General features: G+C 39.0%; 2 protein-coding genes across 2 annotated transcripts; both read right to left on the minus strand.

Moving 5' to 3' along the window:
* Positions 1-133: 133 nt before the first annotated feature.
* LOC109018811 (mediator of RNA polymerase II transcription subunit 15a-like) lies at positions 134-15,139 on the minus strand. The gene is made up of 11 exons (XM_035692202.1): positions 14,636-15,139; positions 11,238-11,349; positions 10,961-11,081; positions 9,523-10,896; positions 6,378-6,448; positions 4,169-4,243; positions 2,344-3,753; positions 1,849-2,193; positions 1,579-1,779; positions 1,406-1,494; positions 134-662 (listed from the first exon to the last, which is right to left on the minus strand). Exons 1-11 carry the CDS (start codon positions 14,788-14,790, stop codon positions 455-457), a joined length of 4,161 nt encoding a protein of 1,386 aa, XP_035548095.1. The 5' UTR covers positions 14,791-15,139; the 3' UTR covers positions 134-454.
* Positions 15,140-19,069: 3,930 nt separating this feature from the next.
* Positions 19,070-21,846, minus strand: LOC109008626 (pentatricopeptide repeat-containing protein At1g80550, mitochondrial). The gene is made up of 2 exons (XM_018988796.2): positions 20,229-21,846; positions 19,070-20,053 (listed from the first exon to the last, which is right to left on the minus strand). Exon 1 carries the CDS (start codon positions 21,754-21,756, stop codon positions 20,404-20,406), a length of 1,353 nt encoding a protein of 450 aa, XP_018844341.1. The 5' UTR covers positions 21,757-21,846; the 3' UTR covers positions 19,070-20,053; positions 20,229-20,403.
* Between the last annotated feature and the right edge of the window lie 351 nt (positions 21,847-22,197).

The following is a 22,197-nucleotide window of genomic DNA, read 5'->3' on the forward strand; positions in this document are numbered from 1 at the left end:
GGCACTTTGACTAGATTAATACAAAGCAGTCTAACGAAATCGACAAACGTCCGAGCAACAAAATAATAATAATAATAATAATAAAGAAATTTAAAATCATGCAAAAAATAAATTCACGGGGAGAGTTTCTTGGAAGAACTAGAAATGGCATAAATGACAACAATCTGCTGCGCGGTTACAACTTACAACACAACCTAGTAAAAGTAGACGTTTCTGTAAGCAATATAAATTATTTTAGACTGTGATACACGGTGGAATATCACTACTCCACTAGTGTTGAAGTTGAAAAACTTCTCTATCTCCCTCGATAAACATGTCAGCTAGCACAAGTCTTATTTCCAAGAACTGTGCCAGGTAGTCAAGACAGAAGCATATGCAGCAAATTCTACATCAAGGCTGATTAATTACAACAACTCAATGCAATACTAACTCAGCGGGTCGTCTGCAACAGTGATCATGCGGCACTCAAGCAGTTCTCCCAAGTTCCATATTTTGAGCTGAAACTACCTCCGCCACTCTGCTGTGCATGCTCAGAAATAATCGCTCGAGCACAAACATCCCAAGTTCTTGCTATTTGGCCAAGTGACATGGGTTGTGAAAGATTTCGTAGAGATATGCTAAACCTTGACTTTGCCTTTACCGAAAGATCTTCATAATCCTTACTGTCAAAGCAGAACAACATACCCAATTTTGGTACGTTAGATGTGAAGTATTTCTAAACCACCAGACATTTCGCTTCAACTTCAAGAAGTACAGATCATACACATGGTGATCAAAGAATTCATAATAAATAACAAGATTGAGGAAAGGTAAGAGTTATTTTCCAAGACAACCTTTTACCATGAGTCTTTCCAGTCCTTAAACCACGTATATTATCCATCTGAACTAACCCCTAAAGGTTTGTTCCATGTCCATTTACCCACTAACAGTGTCAGGAAAAAAGTAAAGGAAAATTTCAAGATGAAAACCATTAGATGAAGAGAATGAGGAAGATAACTGAAATTATTAGTTTCATGGTAAAACCAGCAAAATATAAACGATTTTTTTCCCAGAAAGCTTTTATAAATAAATAAATAAGAGACTCTATTTCATATAATGTTTATTTTGTCACCAGGATTGAAGAAGTTGTTACCTGCAGTAAGAAACAGGTAATACCATTCATACTTTTACTTATGAGTAATGCTACATACAGTCGTGGAGTACGTAAGCATCGTGCAGTCGCTTTGAAAAAGAGTGGAGTCCACTATTAAAAAATTAATTTCTTTTCATATAAGTCCCGTATTTATTCACTTTTTTCAAAATAATTGCACGGCGTTTGGGCACTCACGACTACAACTATAATTTCTCTTTACTTTATATAATAAAGCAACATATAAAAGGGAGGCATGATGCAGAACTCCATCACCTGACTTCAACTGGAAACTTGTCTAAGAGAATGGGGGAGCAATTTGGATAATTTGATGGAACAAGCAATCTTAATGGCTGAATTGGAGACTGCATACAAGTGAAGCACATATAATTACAGACGAGATTTTCACAATAAAAAATAACTTCATGTTACAAGGTCTGAAAGCCCACCATTTGTGCAGAAGTGTACTGAGATTTCAAGTTTGGGCTGAGAGCCACAGCATTGAAAGAGCACTTGACAATGGTTCCTTCATCCCCTATAGCAGCAGCAGCAGCTGCAGTTGGATCGACATCTTCATCACTTATATCAACGACCGTGTCTATGAGTCCTTGATTTATCTCCCTTATTTCTTCCAAAAGGGCATGATTAACCTGCAATGAGTACTACATGATTTAATTATCCCGACTTATAGAAGTAGCACTACATGCTGAGATTTATACCTCAATCCTAGGCCTCTTGACACTAGAAGTTGCAGTCGACTCCAGGTCAGATGTCTCTGAACCTGACAGCTGCTTGAAACTATCATTTATGCTGCCAGCTGATGAAACAACATTTAAGGGCATGGCACTCGTGTAGCGCCTCATTTTCCTCGTCCCATTGGATCCATCTTGTATGATGAAATTTCTTGCTTGGAGCCGGCATTTTGTCATGGCAACCAAATCCTCACCAACAGCAGCCCTGGATCCATTACCTGGTGCTGAACCTGCTATCCGATCGATCATGCTCACAACTGAACCAATGTCACTGACAGAGGCACTTAATGATTTAGGTGACATTGATTTTACCTGAAAATTCATTATGCTATAACCAATGTGAATAAATTGGGAAAAAAAAAAGATAAAAGAAAGTACCAAATAAAGTTTTTCTATTTTTGAGCGAGGAAATATTATTAAGCACCATAAAAGATCATAGTGGGTGAAAAAAATTTGACCAACCGCTTTAATTAAACGTTCAAGAGGCTGCTCTGTAATGCTCGACTTTCCAGAAACATTCATCAAAGCATTAGCATGAGTGCCTTCTTGACCGGTAAATTCAGCAAGCAAAGGTGAGGCTGATATCCCAGGAGTCCCAATGGCAAGGGATGGAGCAGGAGCGGCCACTCCACTTGTCTGTTGATGTCCAATGTTTCCAGCATTTGAGAGCGAGGAAACACCAGAGATAGGTTTCTCAGAATCCCCTGGCATAGGAGAAGGGGCTAAAGGAGTTGAAGGAGATGGGACAACAAATGGTGAGTTTGCAGATTGCAGTGGCGTTCCAGCTTTTGTGATAGATGATAAAACATTTTGCTGGTCCACCTGTGGAGAAGAGTGTTGGAGAATCTGTGGGGACGTGGCCTGAAGAAGTTGGGGTGATGAAGTAGGAAATGATGCTCCTGGTTTTAACTGTTGATGAGGATAAGCAGCACGCTGGCCTGCTGGTAGATGTTGCTGAAAGACCCCTGGCTTAACACCCAAACCCGGTCGTATTTTCAGGTCATTTGCATCATTGATTTGATGAAGCTGCGGGATTTGTTGTGACTGCAACTGTGCAGCCATCTGCTGCTTTGGTTGTTGGTGTAACTGTTGCTGCTGCTGCTGCTGTTGCTGTTGCTGCTGATGTTGCATTAGCTGCTGCTTCTGCATCAGTTGCTGCTGCATCTGGCGCTGCTGATATTGTTGTTTGAGTTGTTGCTGTGTCTGCTGCATCATTTGCTGTTCCTGATGTTGTTTCAAATGTTGTTGTTGAAGCATATTAGAACTTGACTGAAGAGAATTGATGGTTGGCTGTAGCGCATTCACTCCACTCTGTGAGGACAAGTTGTTGATGTTTGCCTGTTGTGGAGCACTCACAGGATTTTGTTGTAGAGATCCCATGGCCACCGGCTGCAATGTGCTCAGCGCATTGCCTTGTCCTGAGTCCAAATTAGAACCGGGCTGCAACGAGTTCATCATGTTTTGCTGAGCTGTTGAAACCCCAGATAAGGACAGAGAATTATGCTGCAAGCTCGTCATATTGTTCTGCTGCATTGTTGCTACAGAACCTTGTAAATTCATTGATTGCAACTGAGGGTTCATTTGACTTTCATGAGACTGCATTTGGGTAATTTGAGATTGTGGTTGCTGCATGGAGTGCATATGAGGCGGGGGAAGCTGTCCTTGCTGCAGCGAAGTAACAGGCTTCCTGGGCCTGTTTGTGTTTATAAAATTTAATATCTGCTTCTCGTATAATCCCAACTTCTCCTTGTAGTACGGTAATATATTATTTTTGGAAACCTGTAAGAATGTAATAAGCCGCTCCAACATAGTCATAAATGTTTTTAACTTGACAAGCTGATCTGACTTCGGTTGTTGTGATAGAGAATCTTGCTGGAGAACAAAGCATAACCAAACATGATAAGAACAAGAAAATTAGTAATGTTCAAAGATCAATTTAGAATCACAACAAAGCTATTTCTAAACTTTTCATGTTATTTGTCTTTGGGTGTTTGGGAAGTGGGGCTGCAGATTCTGATCGTGGAGGGTGTTAACATCCCCATGTAGACAGCCAACACTAGTTTAAAGCACTTTTCCGTTCCAAAGCACTTCTTAACACTAACATAATTATTGGATGACATTCCCGTATACTCGGGCTTTTGTCTATTCCATGATCAATAAATTTTTTGTTTAACGATTAAAAAGAAATTATTGGATGCCATTACCACATAAGTATAATAGGAAAGGCTGAATAATGAGTAAACCTAGTCAATGAGTCACACAAGGAAAGTTTTGAAGAATAACATACCTGCTGCACTTTTGCAGCAATTTTCTGGTACATTTCATTTAATTCAGGCAAGTACATCTCCTTCATGGCTTTAATCTGTCATATAGTAAATAGCAAGACACATTATTTAAACTCTTCATTGCTTCACGTTCAATATCTATAAAAGAAATTTGTTGCAACAAACTCTTTATTTCAACGCAAGTACATCATGCCACAAACACTTCTTCCAATCATGGACTAAAAGAAAAGGAAACTTCCAGTACTGCATAAAATAATCTTTGCCCAGTCCAATATGCAAGAGCCAGGCAAAACTTAATATCAGACACTTTTTTTTATTAGTAACTTAATATCAGACACTTAGCAACAACTTGAATATCCAATCCAAATATCATAATGAAGAATTCCTAAAATTTGACACCAGATACTTAGTTGTAACAACTCCAATATCCCATCCAGATATCATAATGAAAAAGCTCCCACAGGGAAGAGATAATGGTGTGCAGGTCTGACCGTAACACTAAGCTCAAAACCGCACATCAGTATTTCTTTTCAAAAATAAAATTGTACAGTTTATATATCCTCTAGTCATGGGATAATTCTTCACATCCTATAAAGTTGGCAAGCTTGTTCTCTCTTCAATATGTATATAGTTTTTTTTTGATAAGTAATAAGTTATTTCATTAATAAAAGTAGGCATAGCCCAAGTACACTAGAAGTATACATGTGATTACACCTATTTAAGCACTAGGAACAGTTACAAGGAAATCATGGAAGCTGCGACCATTCCAATCAATAGCAATGGCCCACAAAAACAAAGTCTTCCAGAAAAAATTCCTAAACTCTTCCAAGGAACGTTCATGGTCCTCAAAGAGTCTCTCGTTTCTTTCATTCCAAATACACCAGAAAATACATATAGGAACCATCTTCCACACGGCTGCAATCTGTAGTGTCCCTGTGATCCCTCTCCAGCTTGCTAACAAATCAACCACCCTACCCGGCATCACCCATGCTATACCCATTCTACTAAGAAAATAAGTCCAAATATCTTGGGCAAACTCACAATGTAGTAGTAAATGGTCCACCGATTCACCACTATTTCTGCACAAACAACACCAGTTCGTAATAATAAGGCCGCGTCTTCTAAGATTCTCGATGGTCAAGATCTTCCCTAGAGCTGCCGTCCAGACAAAAAATGCAGCCTTTGTAGGTGCTTTAGTCCTCCATATATTCTTCCAAGGAAAATTGTGCCTTTGATGCATAGTAATAGAGTCATAAAAAGAGCATACTGAGAATTTCCCTTTTCTAGAATGTCGCCATTCCATCATATCTTCCATTGTGACAGCAACAGGGATGTTGTACAGCAAATTCAGAAATTCCATCAGCACCGTCACTTCCCAGTCATGTGCATCTCGAGTAAGGCTGATGTTCCACTCCTGTGAACCTTGATTAATAACCCGCAAATCTGCCACCATAGCTTCCTTTTCCCGTGCAATTCTAAAAATCATAGGATAAGCATCCTTCAAGGCCGTGTCTCTCAACCACACATCTTGCCAGAAATTAATCCTACTACCATCTCCCAAACGTAGCCGAGTATTACTAACAAAGGAGCACCAACCTTTTCGTATATACTTCCATAGTCCCACACCATACGTCCCCCTCCCTTCTTTAGAGCACCAACCCCCCCTTTCCCTACCATACTTCATATCAACCACCCCTTTCCATAAAGTTCCCCTCTCATGGTTGTAACGCCACAACCATTTACCTAATAGTGCCTTATTGAACGCCCTCACATTTCGAACCCCCAATCCACCATCTCTCAAAGGACAGCATACCTGATCCCATCCTACTAAGTGAAACTTAAACTCCTCTCCTAGCCCACTCCACAAAAAATCACGTTGGATCTTCTCTATTCTAGAAGCAATACTAGCGGGTAGGGGAAATAAAGATAAGTAATATGTGGGGAGATTGGATAAGGTACTCTTGATGAGTGTGATTTTCCCCCCTTTAGAAAGATACAGCCTCTTCCACCCGGCCAACCTACGCTCAAATTTTTCCAGCACCACCTCCCAAATAGTTTATGATTGTTAACTTGCTATTGTTCAGCAAATAAGGTCAATGCAATCAAGTCCAAACTTCACCTCCACCCAAATTCAAGAACTCCCACAAGGATTTTTTCCTTTGGAAATATATATGATAAGTGAGCTCTGACCAATAAGTCATGGCATATTACCTTTTGATAGACCTCCTCTTGCCAATCACCCCCATTTCCATGTCCTGTCTGAGCTGTAGAATCTAGAGATGCTACAAAAGTACAAACATACGTAAATATGTGCAAATGTAATCAAATCAATATTTGCTTAAAAGGGAAATAATTTAGAGAAGCCTAATACAGGCAAAACAGAAATTATCTGTGATAAGCCATACTCTTGATGCAAAAAAAAAAAATCATTCAAATAACATAGCGTGGCTATGAAAACAGCTCTAACATAAAGGCGATCCACTTTCACCACTCTTATTTGTCCTCGTGATGGAGGCCCTTAGTAGAATGGTGTCGGCTGCTGTAGAGGGGGGGGGGGTTTTCAGGATTTTCAGCGGGGCCTTCTAACCATGGCTTCATCACTATTTCTCATCTTTTGTTTGCAGTGATAAATTGCTGTTTTGTGAGGATAATGCAGGACATATTCAATCTTTAAAGGCTATCTTACTTGGTTTTGAAGCGGTATCCGGGTTAAAGATCAATCTTGCTAAAACAGAGATGGTTGTGGTGGGTGTGGTGAGAAATCTTAGTGGGTTGGCCAGCTTATTGGAATGTGTGGTCTCCTCACTGCCGCTGAAGTATCTTGGTCTCCCATTGGGTGCAATTTTTAAAGCCAAGAAAGTTTGGGAGGATGTGTTAGATAAATTAGAGCGTAGACTGGCCCGGTGGAAAATGTTATACTTATCAAAAGGGGGGAAGATCACACTTATCAAGAGCACTCTATCTAACATTCCCACATATTTCTTGTCTTTATTTCCCCTCCCGGCAAGCATTGCATCTTGAATTGAGAAACTCTAACGTGACTTTTTGTGGAATGGACTAGGGGATGAGTTTAAATTTCACTTAGTTGGATGGGATAAAGTGTGTACCCCCCCTCGAGCGCTGGTGGGTTGGGGGTTCGTAATGTTAGATACTTTAATAAGGCTCTATTAGGAAAATGGTTGTGACGTTATAATCATGAGATGGAAGCCTTATGGAAAGAGGTAATTGATCCGAAGTATGGGTGTGCAAGGGGGGGTTGGTGTGCTAATGAGGGGAGGGGGGCTTATGGTGTTGGGTTGTGGAAGCACATAGGGCAAGGGTGGGGGGCCTTCTCGAGTAACTAGGTTGTGTTTGGGGGAGGGCAGCAGAATCAGTTTTTGGAATGATGTGTGGGTGGGAGATATGGCTCTTAAAAATGCTTATCCTAACATTTTCAGAATTGTAAGAGAAAAGGAAGCTATGGTGGCTAATGTGAGGGTAGTTAGACATGGTTCAAAGGAGTGGAACATTAATCTCACTAGGGAGGCACAAGATTGGGAAGTGAGTGTTCTGGTGGATTTTTCCAGCTTACTATATAACATCACTGTCGCGGTTCCAGTTGAAGACACGATGGAATGGAGGCCTTCCAAGAAAAGGAAATTTTCGGTACGCACTTTCTATGACGTTCTTGCAGCTCAAGATAGGCCCTATTTTCCTTGGAAGAACATATGGAGGAGTAAAGCACCTCCCAAGGCTGCGTTCTTCGTTTGGACAGCAGCTTTAGAGAAGATACTAACCATGGACAACCTAAGAAGGCATGGACTCATAACTACGGACTGGTGCTGTATGTGCAGAAATAGTGGAGAAACGGTAGATCATTTACTCTTACATTGTGATTTTGCAAGGGACATATGGACTTACTTCTTCAGCAGATTGGGAGTAGCATGGGTCATGACGGGAACTGTGGTGGAACTACTAGCTAGCTGGAGAGGGATCACAGGGACACCACAGATTGCAATTGTGTGGAAGATGGCTCTTATTTGTATTTTCTGGTATATTTGGAGTGAAATGAATGTAGATTCTTTGAGGATCATGAACGCTCCTTCGAGGAGTTTAGGAGTTTCTTTTGGAAGACTTTATTTATGTGCGCCATTGCTTTAGAGTTAAATGCTCTCAGCTTCCATGATTTCCTTGTAACAATTTCTAGTTCTTAATTTGGTGTACTCATATGTATACCTCCGGTGTACTTGGGCTATGCCTATCTTTATCAATACAATTGCTTCTTACTTATTAAAAAAATATAAACCCCCAGGTTAAAGAAAACTGTCTACTGACAATCTATGTGGCTCTTAGAATCTCTTCATGCCATTGGGCCCAGAACATTTTGAAACAAGAAATCCTACCTGGGACAGTTTATAAGCCAGAATCAGAAAATTGACAGCATCATGAGGATCAAATATATATTTTCCAAAGTCAACCAATCGGTCAATATTGGAATACTTTCAGGAAAAAGACAATGACAGATACACTCGCATGCTTTTCATATGGAGAAAAAATGCTAGGCAAATATAATAAATATTCTGTCTTGCAAGGCAAACAAGAAAATGGTAAGCAGTATTTGCCCCAACAAAAAGATTATCAAATCTAAAAATGAATAACTATTATAAGAGGGTTACAGATTTTACACATGATGATAACCATTCGCTTGCAGAAGTGTGAGGAACTAAGGGACCCATAAAAGTTTGAAAAATTATGAAGCTGATAGTGTGGTACAGGTAACTAAGGGGCCAATAATGGTCTGAAAATTAACTCGAGAGGTGATCAAAGTTAAATGAAGAAAACAACAAGTGTATCAGTGATCATAATGCTTTGGCAGTGGAGACCACACCCATGGCAAAAGTCCATGTAGGTGGTTGTGGTGCTATAAATGATTATATAACTTGCAGCAAAGCGAAACAACACGGTGAAAGTGGTGATGGCTGTGTAGTGGATAAAGTGGTGCTGGCACTGGGCAGGGACATTTTCGGCAAGAGCTTAGTTGTTTGGCCTACAAGTTGGATTTTGAGATATGGAAGCTTTCTCCTTAGTAGCACATAATGAATGATATCATTCTTAAAATTTCCAGCCATGCATCTACTAAACAAATGCATTTTTACACCAAAAAAAATTTGGACCACAACGCATTTTGAGAACATAAAACCATAGTTGGAACCTTGGACAGAAACAGGAAGAGAGACAGAGACAGAGAGAGAGATGCGAAACCTTGAGGATGATAGTCTTACAAAGTGAATGATGATGATCTAAATAAGACAAAGGCACCAAAAACCAAAAGAGACTTGGGAACAAGAAACTAAACCACATAATAGCAATGACGTACTTGACGATGTATCTGGAACGGATCTTTGGTAAAACTGCTTTTGCTGATCAATTACATTCTGTGGTTGAAGCAAGGAGCCCGATGCTTGACCTGATGCTTGAAGCCTTTGTTGCATATCCCTTTGCAATGTATTCGGCTGCTGTTGCAAACCCAACTGCTGCTGCAACTGTGAAGGTTGTGACTGAATCTGAGACATCAATTGCTGCTGTGGTGGTTGTGGCTGTGATTGTGACAGCTGCCCTTGAGTTGGTAAGAAATTAGCTGCGCTCTGTTGTGATTGTTGCTGCACTGGAACCTTGGACTGTTGTAACATGTGCACTGAGTGCTGAGAAGTTTGCATACTTGAGTTAACAGACTGAGCTCCGAGCAACTGCTGCTGCTGTAACCCAGAAACATTACTTTGAGAGCCCAACTGTTGATGCATATTAGAGAGGTTGCTTTGCTGAGCCATTAGCTGATGTTGTTGCTGTTGCTGTTGCTGCTGCTGCATATTTTGAAGATTATTCTGCTGGCCAAGCAGCCTCTGTTGCTGCTGCTGCTGCATGTCCCCAACACTGCTTGGTTGTGCAATTATTTGGTTCTGTTGCATATTTGTAGCATTTGGCTGCTGACCCATCAGCTGCTGCTGCTGTTGTGTTGGCAATATAGGCTGCTGTTGCATTGGTGTTTGCTGCGGATGAATAACAGCTGCCTGTTGTGGCTGTTGCTGCTGCCTGAGAACTGATTGCGAATGTTGCTGAAGCATATTCTGTGTTGCCTGTTGAATAGATGGCTGCTGATTCTGCTGAAGAACAGAAAGAGACGATGACTGCATCACAGAAGGCTGAATGACAGATGATGATTGCATGATTGATTGCTGAGAAGATTGTAACTGATTGGTTTGTAATAGATTCTGCTGCTGCTGCTGTTGCTGAATATGGGATTGCATGAGTGTGTGAGGGATATTTCCCTGCTGGATCTTCTGCTTTAAAAGCTTTTGTTGCAATTGCTGCTGGTGCATATACTGCTGCGGATTCTGCGACTGTTGTTGCTGCTGCAGTGGAACAACCTGTTGCCTTCCTTGCATTTGCCGCTGATTATTTGTAAACATAGTAGAGGGAACCCCTTGCCCCATTGAATTACCAACTGGGTTCTGGGAATTTCCAGATATATTCTGCATATTGGTATTCTGGCCAACAACATTTGAGATAGGAGCCTGGTTCAAACCAGATACAGGAGGCAGTGTAGATGGTAAACTGGTAGAGCTTTGAACTCCAGCAGATGGAACATTATTCTGAATGTTCTGGGATAACAGTTGTTGTCGTGCTTGAGACTGCAATGGAATAGGAAGCGATTGCCCTTGATTGTGAACTTGGGTTTGCATACCAAGCACCCCTATTCAATATGAAAGAATTAATATGAAGGTAAAATCATGCACAACACTTGTTGATGGTTTTACCTGAATCTGGGGGCTTATTGCTATTGCCAGCAGAGTTGGACGGCAAAGAATTGGTTGTAGGATTCTGAGACTTGGTTTCCATTGTAAGCATCTTCAGAGATATTTTCCGCAGATAATCTCCCTGACACAAGGGATCAGCAAAAAATTAAATCTCACCGCACTGCAAGATGCAAAATAAAAATATTCCTCCCATTATATCCTGTAATCTGCATGTATATCTACTCACAACTATGCATTCACATCATGCCAATGATGGAACCCATCACGATGGAAGTACCTGACTTGTGGCAGCAGTATAAATCTTTTCCTCAAACCTTATAGCTATTTTCCGAAGCTCATGTAAACCTTCTTGACCAGAAACAGGAAGATGCCTCTTCAATGTATCCATTCTACAAACATAAGAGATGCCCTTAATAAGGTGCTTGCCATACAGGCACAAAGAAGCTATTTATAAAACAGAAACCCAAATTGGTAAACCATATGCTGATAGTACAGAACCAGCGCCACAAAAAATATCAAGAGAAACTACACATAAAATTTCCTTAAATTTTAAATGTGAGAAGAACAGGCAACAGCAACAGCATGTCACTGTTTAATCTTCACTTTAGCACACCGCTGCCACTTTAGCATCAAAGTCATATTGTCAGTGCCACACTGTAGATGCATTTTGCAAACTTCCATGGAATTATCTTACCCCAGAGGTTTCTTCATTGTTTTAGCAAACACGGGTTCTTGGTCTTGATGTTCTTAAGCCACCAAACTTAAGCAGATATCTACCCATGTAAGTTGATTCAATAATTAAACAGTTATATGAGCATTCATGCATATGCCAATAGTGGAATCTATGAAAATATGAATTCACGGTTATTTGTCCATTGATTTCGTTGTTGCCACAAAAAAATCCCTCTATCTCTTAACATCTTCCAATGTTGATAAATTAAACAACCTTGCTTGATTTCATATTGCAATATTTTTATTCTCAAGCTCACCATATGCCATTCTGACCCAATTTAAGAATTGTTTCTTTTTAGTGATGCCCTTGGCTTTTCTTTGTAATTAGCAGAGTAATATTTACAACCAAACATGGAAGGAAAATGATGCATGTAGAAAAATTCAAATGGAAGAAAATGAGAAACCAAGCATAGAACCATCTCCAATCAATTCCCAAGATTCGAATTTGCAACAATACAAAGACATGGCCTTCAGCCAGTGGTGCATGCACCATGCCCTTCACTTCTGATGCCACAAACCAACGGAGACATGGTCAATCTAGCAACTATTCCAAACTTCAAACAAACACTCTTTTTTGTTGGGGAAGAGAAATACTTTTAGTTTCATGAAAGGGCAGTGGTGGAACCCATTTATCATGTAAATGGGAGTCGTTATTTCCTCCAATGGATCGAATATATTGGGGAGTTAAGCTAAATTACTAATGAATACGTTAAGATGTCATGTATGGCAGTTGAAGGAGATGGGATTCGAGGGAAACAAGGAGAGTCCAGTGGGCAAAATAGTGCATAGTATTAGTGAAACGATTCATATTGTAATAAGAAATAAAATAGACTTGTGTAATAAGTAAAACAGGGTGTTTTGTATAATGAGAAAAACGGTGCATATTGTAAAAGGTTAGTTGTATAAAACTGGAATCGAGGAAGGGAAATGATATCTGAACACTTATATGAAATTCTATTCTTGGAGGTGTGAGTTTTTCCTCGAAATAAAACTCAGTTGTTGAGGTTCTTGTAGCATTCTTGTTCTCGTTCTTGAAGTTCTTGAATTCCAGAATATACGTAAGTTCATAACATAAGAGGCTCCGATGAGGAAAAGAAATTACAGCACTAGAGTTGTAAACACGAATATAGCATACTTCGTTCTACATGATGTCACAATCCATGAACAGTATACATGGGCCAAGGGCCAGTTTAGGCCTATTATTTTACTTGTTGTTTTCCTTTATGTTATGTAAGGAAGTGGGTCATAGAGTAGCTGGGCCGTTAGCTTGTTATTTCTTTTTATCCAGCCCATTAGTTATTAGCTTTGGGTCATGTTTTATCAAGGCTAAGGCCTTTTCCAGATGTTTGGCAAGATTCTAGCATATATGTTCACTATAGCTTCGAAAGGAGGAATCCAGAACTTTAATGAGAATATTTCCCTATTTTGCTTTCTCTCTCTTTTCTCTTGGAGGCTAGGTCAATCTCGAATGTGACCAATTTTCTTGTATTTTCTCCTATATTTTCTAGTCATCCAAACACCTACTACCAGGTGTGTTACAAATGGTATCCAGAGCCAGGTTTTTCCTCGACATCAGCTTCATTAATATGTGAGAATGGAAAATATCATCTCATCCTTACTCAATATCAAATAGCTAATGGAACAAAATCTTCAACGCTTCAATGTTCTTCAACAACATCTGAATGATTTTCGGGCAAGCCACAATAAAATGCACCAATTATTTCAACTGTCTCTTGACGAATTTGCCAGCAACTTTCAAGAAAGCTGCAACAAATTGGAGGATTGAGTCTGTGAAATACAAGATGAGGATGCAGTTGCCATGGAAGAAAAAGAAGTAATCACACTCGATCAGATTGTTCTTTCTCAAGTTTCCATGAATTCCATTAGGATCCGAAAACATTTCCATCATCAGATTGCCCTCTCCTCCTTCCATCTATTTCTACAATCTCTATGTTTCTAGATTCTAATCACAATCAGGAAATTTCAAAAGATTTCCTTATTACGTCGAATCTGGATTGTTTGGCTTCAGCAATCAGGAAGGATCTCACGAGGAAATCTGCAATTGCTGAGGAAATGTGCTTCATGGAAGGAGGCCCAAATGAATGGCCTCGTCTCACATGGCATCCCTCCATGGGAGACCTACAAGGCAGAGAAACTAGCCTTTTCCCTATTTGGAGTGCATCAACCAAAATTGACACCCACCCTTATTTCCCAACAGAAATCAAAACAGACTCCACCCTCCTAAACCCTCAGCCGAATCCCTACTCAAAACGCCAATCCTCTCATATTTTTTTTCAATCAATGGGTTCGAGTTTTGCTCCAATCTTCTTCAGGATGGTCACCTTTCTCAACAGATTCACATTTCCAAATTCTCAAATCGAAATCAAGCGAACAAGTCAATGATTCAACCCAGCTTCAGAAGCCGATCCAACTTCTTTGACCCATTCTCAATTGAGCTCAATTCGTATTTGTTGTTTTTTGGTGGCTCGATAGCGCAGCAGAAGCCCATAACAGAGGAGCTGCTAAGGGCCTTTTCCAGCCGTTTGGCAAGATTCTAGCATATATGTTCACCGTAGCTACCGAAAGGAGGAATCCAGAGCTTTAATGAGAATATTTCCCTACGTTGCTTTCTCTCTCTTTTCTCTTGGAGGCTAAGTCAACCTCGAATGTCACCAATTTTCTCCTATATTTTCTAGTCATCTAAACACCTACTATCAGGTGTGTTACACGTGATGATTTTTATCCTCGTTAATGACACCTGATTACCAATCATTGCCAGTTTTTTTTTCTTTATTTGATTCAGTAAGAAGAAGAAGAACAAAATTGCCGCTTATAAACCATACATAAAAACCAAATCAAATACAAGCCCTAAAAAAGTTTAAACAGTTGATTTTTCTAAGAAAAGGAAGGTAGAGAGAGAGAGATAGAGAGAGAGAGAGATACATTTTATTGACAATTCTCTGACGAGAATCGGGCGGCAATTGGGCCCTCCAATCGCCGGAGTCCATGGTGGGTTCTCCTGCTCCTCCTCCTACTCCACCTACTGCTCCTCCTACGGAGCCTTGATTTGGGGTGGGCCTCCAATTATTGTTATCCATCAAAACTCCTCAATAATCTAACGAAACCGAACACAAACTTTTAAGTTATGATCATATTCAGATCAAATCGCTCAACCTAGATAAAGGGCTTCAAAAGCAAACACCGATTCTGATCTGTGATGGTTTGGATCCACGTTTTGAGAGAGAGGGAGAAGCAAAGGTGTAGCTTTCTGGGGAAAGAGGTTGATTGCAGCTCAGGAGGTGGAGGGAGGGTTGAGAGAGAGAGAGATTGGAGTTTCAAATCGGGAAAGGAATACGATGGTATGTATCGAGAAGGACTGTATCTATGCTTTGGAAAGAAGCTTTCTCGTTCCTGACGCTGGTGTCCTAAAAACACAAAAAGAAAACTTAAACACGGTCTGTTTGGCTGGGTGAGAAACGTAAAAGTTGGTGGCTTTCTTTTTTGCTGGCGCCATTAATCTCGCTCTTTATAATAATTAATAATAAAAATAAATTATAGCCCTTTTTACAGTAAAATTATTTTATTTTATCTTATTTTATTATTATAATTTTTTTAAATTTTTATATAAAATATAATAAATAATTTAATTTTTTAATTTTTAAAATAATATTATTATTAGAATAAAAAACTTTTAATTTTTATCTCAATTCACTGTCTAACCGCACTTATATATTAAAAATGAATATGGAATCAACTGATCACTTTGGACCATTTTTTTCTTGACAAACAATAGAAAATATAATATTTAAAAACATGTTGGAGCTATAGATAGTGTTATTATGCCGCCAAGTTTGACTATTGAAAGTTCCTCCAAGTCCAAATTGTACATGTTTAAAAAAATAAAAATGATAGATGCAATTGCCTGGTGAAACCGGCATGCAACCGGCTTATACACGTCACCTTTTTTTTTTTCTCCTTCTTCTTCCTCTCCATTTCGTTCCCCCTCTCTACCTCTCAAAATTTCATTTCTCCCCCCCACCCTCTCTCCCTCTATCTCCATCTCCATCTCCGTCAGACCACTCCCTCTCCCTCGAAGTCGCTAATCATTCCATTACAAAACTCTGAGATGAGTCTTTTGCACGAACGGAACCTTCCAGAATAAACAGACATCCCTTCATTTGCCTTGAACTAGAGTCTTCAACTTCTTCGCACGTCCCGATTGCACGTCTAGAGTCTTCAGATTTTCTCATTTTAGAAACCAAAGAAGAAGATATTACATTTGGGTCTGCGTCTTCTAGCAGCCAAAACACTACAGACCATAAAAGTAAAAAAATCGCATCTGGGTCTGCGTCTTCTAGCAGGCCAAAACTCTACAGACCATAGAAGGAAAAAAATAAAAAGTGAAAGATGTTCTCTGTCTTAGTTAAGAGTTACCATATAAACAAGCGCTGAAAATGGGAATAAAAACACAATCGCTCTATACACAGACCCAATGTTACTGTTGCCACCAAGACGCCATTCATTTGGTTGTCTCCCTCTCCTTCTCTCGCTCTCACACCCTCTCAATCTCTCTGATCTCAATAACCCTATTAATAATGAATTATACCTATCACCCCCACCTGCCTTGGTTTCTTGGAAGGAATCAGCTAAACGTCGTCGTCGTCGCCTTCTTCGAGTACAAAAGTGGCACCGAACACTCTTCGGGACTTTTCAGGTATGGGGGTTTAAGGATTTTGGAGGAGTTCCGTTTGGTTTCCGAATAAAAAAAATTGTGGTAAAAGAGTAAAAGAGGAAACGGGATTGTGACTCGAAATTCTTTGTTATTTGGGATTCGAGAGAACGGTAATGACTGTACCTCTACTCTGTGTAAAGGCACAAAAGTGATTAGCTTTATTGAATCTTCAGCTTCTTCGCACGTCTCGATTGCACGTCCTGAGTCTTCAGATTTTCTCATTTCAGAAACCAAAGAAGAAGATATTGCATCTGGGTCTGCGTCGACTAGCAGCCAAAACACTGCAGACCATAAAAGTAAAAAAATCGCATCTTGGTTTGCGTCTTCTAGCAGGCCAAAACTCTACAGACCATAGAAGGAAAAAAATAAAAAGTGAAAGATGTTCTCTATCTCAGTTAAGAGTTACCATATAAACAAGCGCTGAAAATGGGAATAAAAATTTGCGATGGAGTTATCTTGTATTTTTTGGAGCTTTAAAACTTGCAGTTGATTTGGTTATCTTGTATTTGGAGCCTTAAAACTTGATGTTGATTGGTTGTATAAGGAAGCAAACGGTGTAAATGTAGAAGAGCTGCTGCAATGGAGTTAAGTTGCATGCAAAATGTTTGATAAAATGTTTGAACGGTCTGCAATGGCTTAGTTTGCTTTCTCAAGTGATATTTTGTCCTTTTTTTTTTAATATTTGACACGGCAAAAAGATTGCACCGCAGTTTCTCACCGCGGTTTTACGTAGCAGCTCTATTAAAAAAAATTCAAATTGTACTTCTTTGTTTTATTTTTTAGTTTAAATATGTTTAAACCTTTTTTAAAAATAAAAAAAATCAATATATTAATAGTCATTTTTTTATCCATTAAATAAAAATATATTAAAAAATAAAATAAAATATATGAACGATCAAATTGAAAGGACAAACTCAGGAGGCATAGTCTAATTTTCCTTGAAATTATTTAAAAAAAAAAAAAATTTGGGTTTAGGGGTTGGGGCAAATTTGCTTCAATAGGGATGATTCATTCCATCGCAGCATTACAGTCCATTTGATTAATACATTAAATCAGTTAAAATTAGGGGTGAACAAGAACTGGCCAAATCAACCCTCGTTGACAAAGACGGGTTGCCGAAGTCAGGAATAGGTTGAAACTGATGGAGAACTGGTCGGCTGACAGCATAAAATAGATAAAACTAACGTCGGCCAATTCGGAAGTTCAAACCGCCGAACCATACAATTAAATAAATATATATTGTAGTTAAAACGACATCGTTTTATATCTAAAGTATACAAAAAAATATAAGTGAAATGACGATGTATGGTTTTAAATCAAACGGCGTCGTTTTATACATGATATATTAAAAAAAATAAGAGTGAAAGTACGCCATTTGATTTTAAACCAAACATTGTCATTTCAATTTGAAATCGTCTTCTTCTCCTCCCCTCTTCTATCCAATTTATTAGTTTCCCTCATTTTTTCTCTCCCCTACAATACTTCCTCTCTCTACTCTCTTAGACGAATCTCGCCGCTAGGGAGATCAAGAATTGTCAAAGATCCGCCGTGGTCGATACGGCCGGTATGTCTCTCCCTATTGTCTCTCCTCATCGGCCAATACGGTCGGTTGTCCATGCAAATTTCTTCCATCGGTCAGCGTCGATTTTGGTCAAAAACTACATCAATAGGGTCAATTTTCACCCCTAATTAAAATGTATTACCACACTAAAAATAATAAAATTTAAGTGAAAACTGTATAGCTTATATAAGAAATAATAGTAAGAAATTTCATGAAATTTGATAACTTCTTTCCTTTAAACCCCGTTACCTTTTTCTTTTCTTTTTTCTAAGCACACTCTTTGATCAGCACGAATTGAATTAGATTGGATCACAAATTTCTGGTACCAATAATCTGAGTTGTACAATAATATTTCTTTAGACTAAGATTTATCCTGATAATGAAATTATTATAAAGGGTTATAAGGGCTTAGTTGTAGATATCTTTTATATTGTACAACCACAGCAATTTTGATGCATTATTTTCGCATGAAGAATTCTTTGCGAAAATATTATTTCTCAAATAAGTAGAGTACCAAATGCGTTTCTCACGCTCATAATATTTTACAGCTCTCAGGAGTCTCTTTCCTGTCTTGCCCGGACTGGGCATTTGTGTTGGGATATTCTCATTATATTGGAAAAAAAGTATGCAGGGTAACAGGTTTGTTTTGCTTTAGAACAGGGCTCATGGATTAAACGTGCAATGCTTCTGATTGGATGTTGGGGCCCAAAGGGAAGTCATCGTTTTCTGACGTTTGCCTAACATTAAATATGTGATATTTAAATAATGAGTAGAAAAAATCGACTAGTTTATAAATAAAATAAATATGACGTGGCATATTAAATGATGAGTAACAAAATCCTGTTAATATATTTTCTTGCTTCTCCCACGCTGTTGAGAAACCCCTTGATCGAGGAATCTGTGTTTTGACATGACTATGGAATTTAAAAACGGTACGAGTTAATACATATCGATAATGGCTTTTTAAAATGCAACGATTGTTCAGAAAATTATGGAGGTTTTGTAAGAAAGCCTAGATTTAATTATATTTAACAGCTTTGGCCATATTGAATAAGTACAAAGAGGGAGACGGCCACTAAAGGGATTTTCCGTTCAATAGCGAAGTTTGTATCATTTTTATTCATCAAGAGTTTGGTCATACATTACCCTTATACGATTTGTCTTGCAGCAAGAGACATTGACATGTTGGAGACAAGAACCATCACTTACAGAAAAATGCCAAAAATTTCTGTCTATGTACCGTTCACATAAATAGCATAAATTATACTTTTTTTTTTTTTTTTATAATTTTAGATTAAAAATGTTTTTCATTTCACGTAAAATTTTAGGCTATGCAGTCACCTTTTCTTTGGACTTTAACACAAAGGAACAACGATGCTGTAACCTGTCTAACTTGCCTTGCAAACTTATGTAAACCATACTCAATGATGAGTAATGCCACCATATTTGACAATTTCACATTTTGCACGCTCCCTTTGGTTGGGAAGTGATCAACGTATCCTGGGATGCACATGATAATTCCCAAGCATGCGACCCTTTTGTTGCTGTCGGAAGCGAGCCACAATTGTTTGGAAAACTGCATTCCTGATGGTTGCCAAAGAGCCTCTTCTAGTGCTAAAAGGTTGCGCACTAAAATAGCAGATGGATACAGGTTTAAAAATGTAAAGATCTCACTGACCTTAGAATCAAATGTCTTCTCTGCTTTATGGCTCCAACTTTCTGCATGAAAACAGAAACCAGCTTCTGAGCATCATAAGCTAGTTGCACTGAGTGAGAGTTTTTTTGCTGAAAAAAAAAAAAACCTTCTTGTTAACCAAATACTCCAACATCTTACAGCTGGGACCATATTGTAGATGCCTCCAAAATAGCAGAAAATTCAAGAAACATAGTTTGATTACTCAAACTTGCAGAGAAGAGACCGGCCACCATGATTTTATGAAGGCACGTGAGGAATGGTTTCAGATGCTCGCAAAAGTGCACAAGCTTCACCGAACATGCCTGCCCTACACCCCTAGTGCATTTGCTCATCTGTGCACTGCAGTCTACCCCAGAGGTTCATCTGTACAAACTGAAGGCAAGCATTAATTTAGGAGGCCATTGTTACAAGCTGGTTCGGGAGCTATACTGAATCATTTAAGTGTAAGAAACCACTGGGGAGGAATAAATAGAATCCCCCACCCCCCCAAAAAAAAAAAAAAAATCACTGTCAATTATGAATTTATGAGAACGGAACTTGTTCATACCCAAAAAGTAGAAATATATTCTTCATCTGGATTCAGAACTCTAAAGAAAACTTGACAAATTTCTCAAATTTCATTCATTTCCTTCCATGTCACAGATTCTGGATCAAAGCAAGCTCACTGTCAGATTCATTTTCTGCCAATTATATATCAACACCACCCTCATAAATTCTGCTTCTTAAAAGCTGCTGTCAAGAGATTCTCCACCCACGAGCTTTCTCCCAAGCTCAGCCCTTGGTTTAGCAGAAAACCCTTTGGCTAACATCTCTTCATCATACTTGCGGGCCATATCTACCATTCCTTTCTCCACCAGAGCATCAATCAGAGCCTTGTAAGCAGACCCATCCGGACTACAACCAAGTTCCTCCATCTTCTTCCACACAATAAAAACTGGTCGAAGAAACCCCCATCTCCCAAATTTTCTCAGAAGCATCACGTAAGTGTCCATCCCAGGACGAATCCCACTTTCAATCATCTTATCAAACAGTAGAAGAATCTCTCTAGGCTTCTCAAGACACCTGAAAATGCAATTGTATGTAATGACATTCGGAAAGCAACCTGTCTCATGCATTTGATTGAGCCACCCAGAAGCCTCCTTATACCTCCCATTTTCACAGAGGAGCTTTATAATTGTATTATAAGTCACAACATTAGGCTTACAACCCAAGTCCCTCATTTCCCTAAACACGCGAACCGAAAAATCCACACCCTCCGAAAGACCAATAGCATGAATTATCGTATTATACGCCACCACATCCAACCTTAGCCCCTTAGTCTTCATCTCCTTGTACAGCTTCACAGCCTTCCATGGTTTTCCGCTCTTGCACATTATATCCATATATATAGTATATGAATGCAAATCTTTAGAAACACCCTTTTTATCCATCTCTTCCCAAAACTCTCTACACTTACCCCACCACCCCATCTTCAACCACCCACGAAGAATCATATTATGAATCTTCGTACTGTTTACAATGATATTGAACTTCTTGTCCTTCCCAAAACACAGTTCTTGGGCCTCAATTACATGCTTATACTCGCATAAAGCATCAATAAGATTAGAAAATGACATCTCATCCCTCAAATCAAAATCTTCTAATGAATCATACATGTCGATAGCTTCTTTAACCAAATGTGCACATATATAGCGCTTAAACAGTATGCGAAACGTGGTATGGTTTGGCCTCGATAATGGGCTTGTTTTCATTCGTCGAATTAAATCCCAAGAGAGCTCGAATTCGAAGAACTTACCAAGAATGTCAAGCATACGGTTGTAAGTAGCAGTGTTGTGTTGGAAACGGAAATGGGTTTCGACCCAGTTGAAAAACTCGAAAGCGCGCTTCCAATCGTTGCAGTAAGACGAGAGGGTCTCACAGACAGTGGTGGGGTCTGAGTAGGTTTCTGGGAGGTTGGGGTGGGAAGAAGAAATGGGTTCGGTGGAGAAACATTGAGAAAAGGGAAAAACGAGGGATTGAGTGCGGGAGAGAAGAGGGAAGAGCTTAAAGCGTCTAGAGAAGATTGAAGGAAGCATTCTTGTCCGTGAGTTTCGCTCAGTTCTGAAAGCCAGGAGGAGCTTTTGCAAAACAGCGTTGTTTGGGACCTTTGGGTTTTGGTCGATTGGCTCTGCTGCTCCAAAATTTAAGAGAAATTGTTTGCTTAGGTTTGAGAATTTATATAAATTGTTTGGCTCAAGGTTTGAGGAGTTTGATGATAAATTTTAGTTCTGGATGAAAATTTAAAATATTATTATTATTGTAGGATATTAAAAAAATTGAATTAAATTTTAAAAAATTAAATTATTTATTATATTTTATATACAAATTTTAAAAAATTATAACAATGAGATAAAAAAATCTATCTTTTTACTCCCAAACTCGCTATTTTGGATTGGACTTAGCCGCTTAGGTGTCTTAAGAGCATTGGTATTGACTTCATTAAAGTTATCTCTAAAGTTTGATGAAAAGTACATGAT

The sequence above is a fragment of the Juglans regia genome, chromosome 7, assembly GCF_001411555.2.
Source record: "Juglans regia cultivar Chandler chromosome 7, Walnut 2.0, whole genome shotgun sequence".
NCBI lineage: Eukaryota > Viridiplantae > Streptophyta > Magnoliopsida > Fagales > Juglandaceae > Juglans > Juglans regia.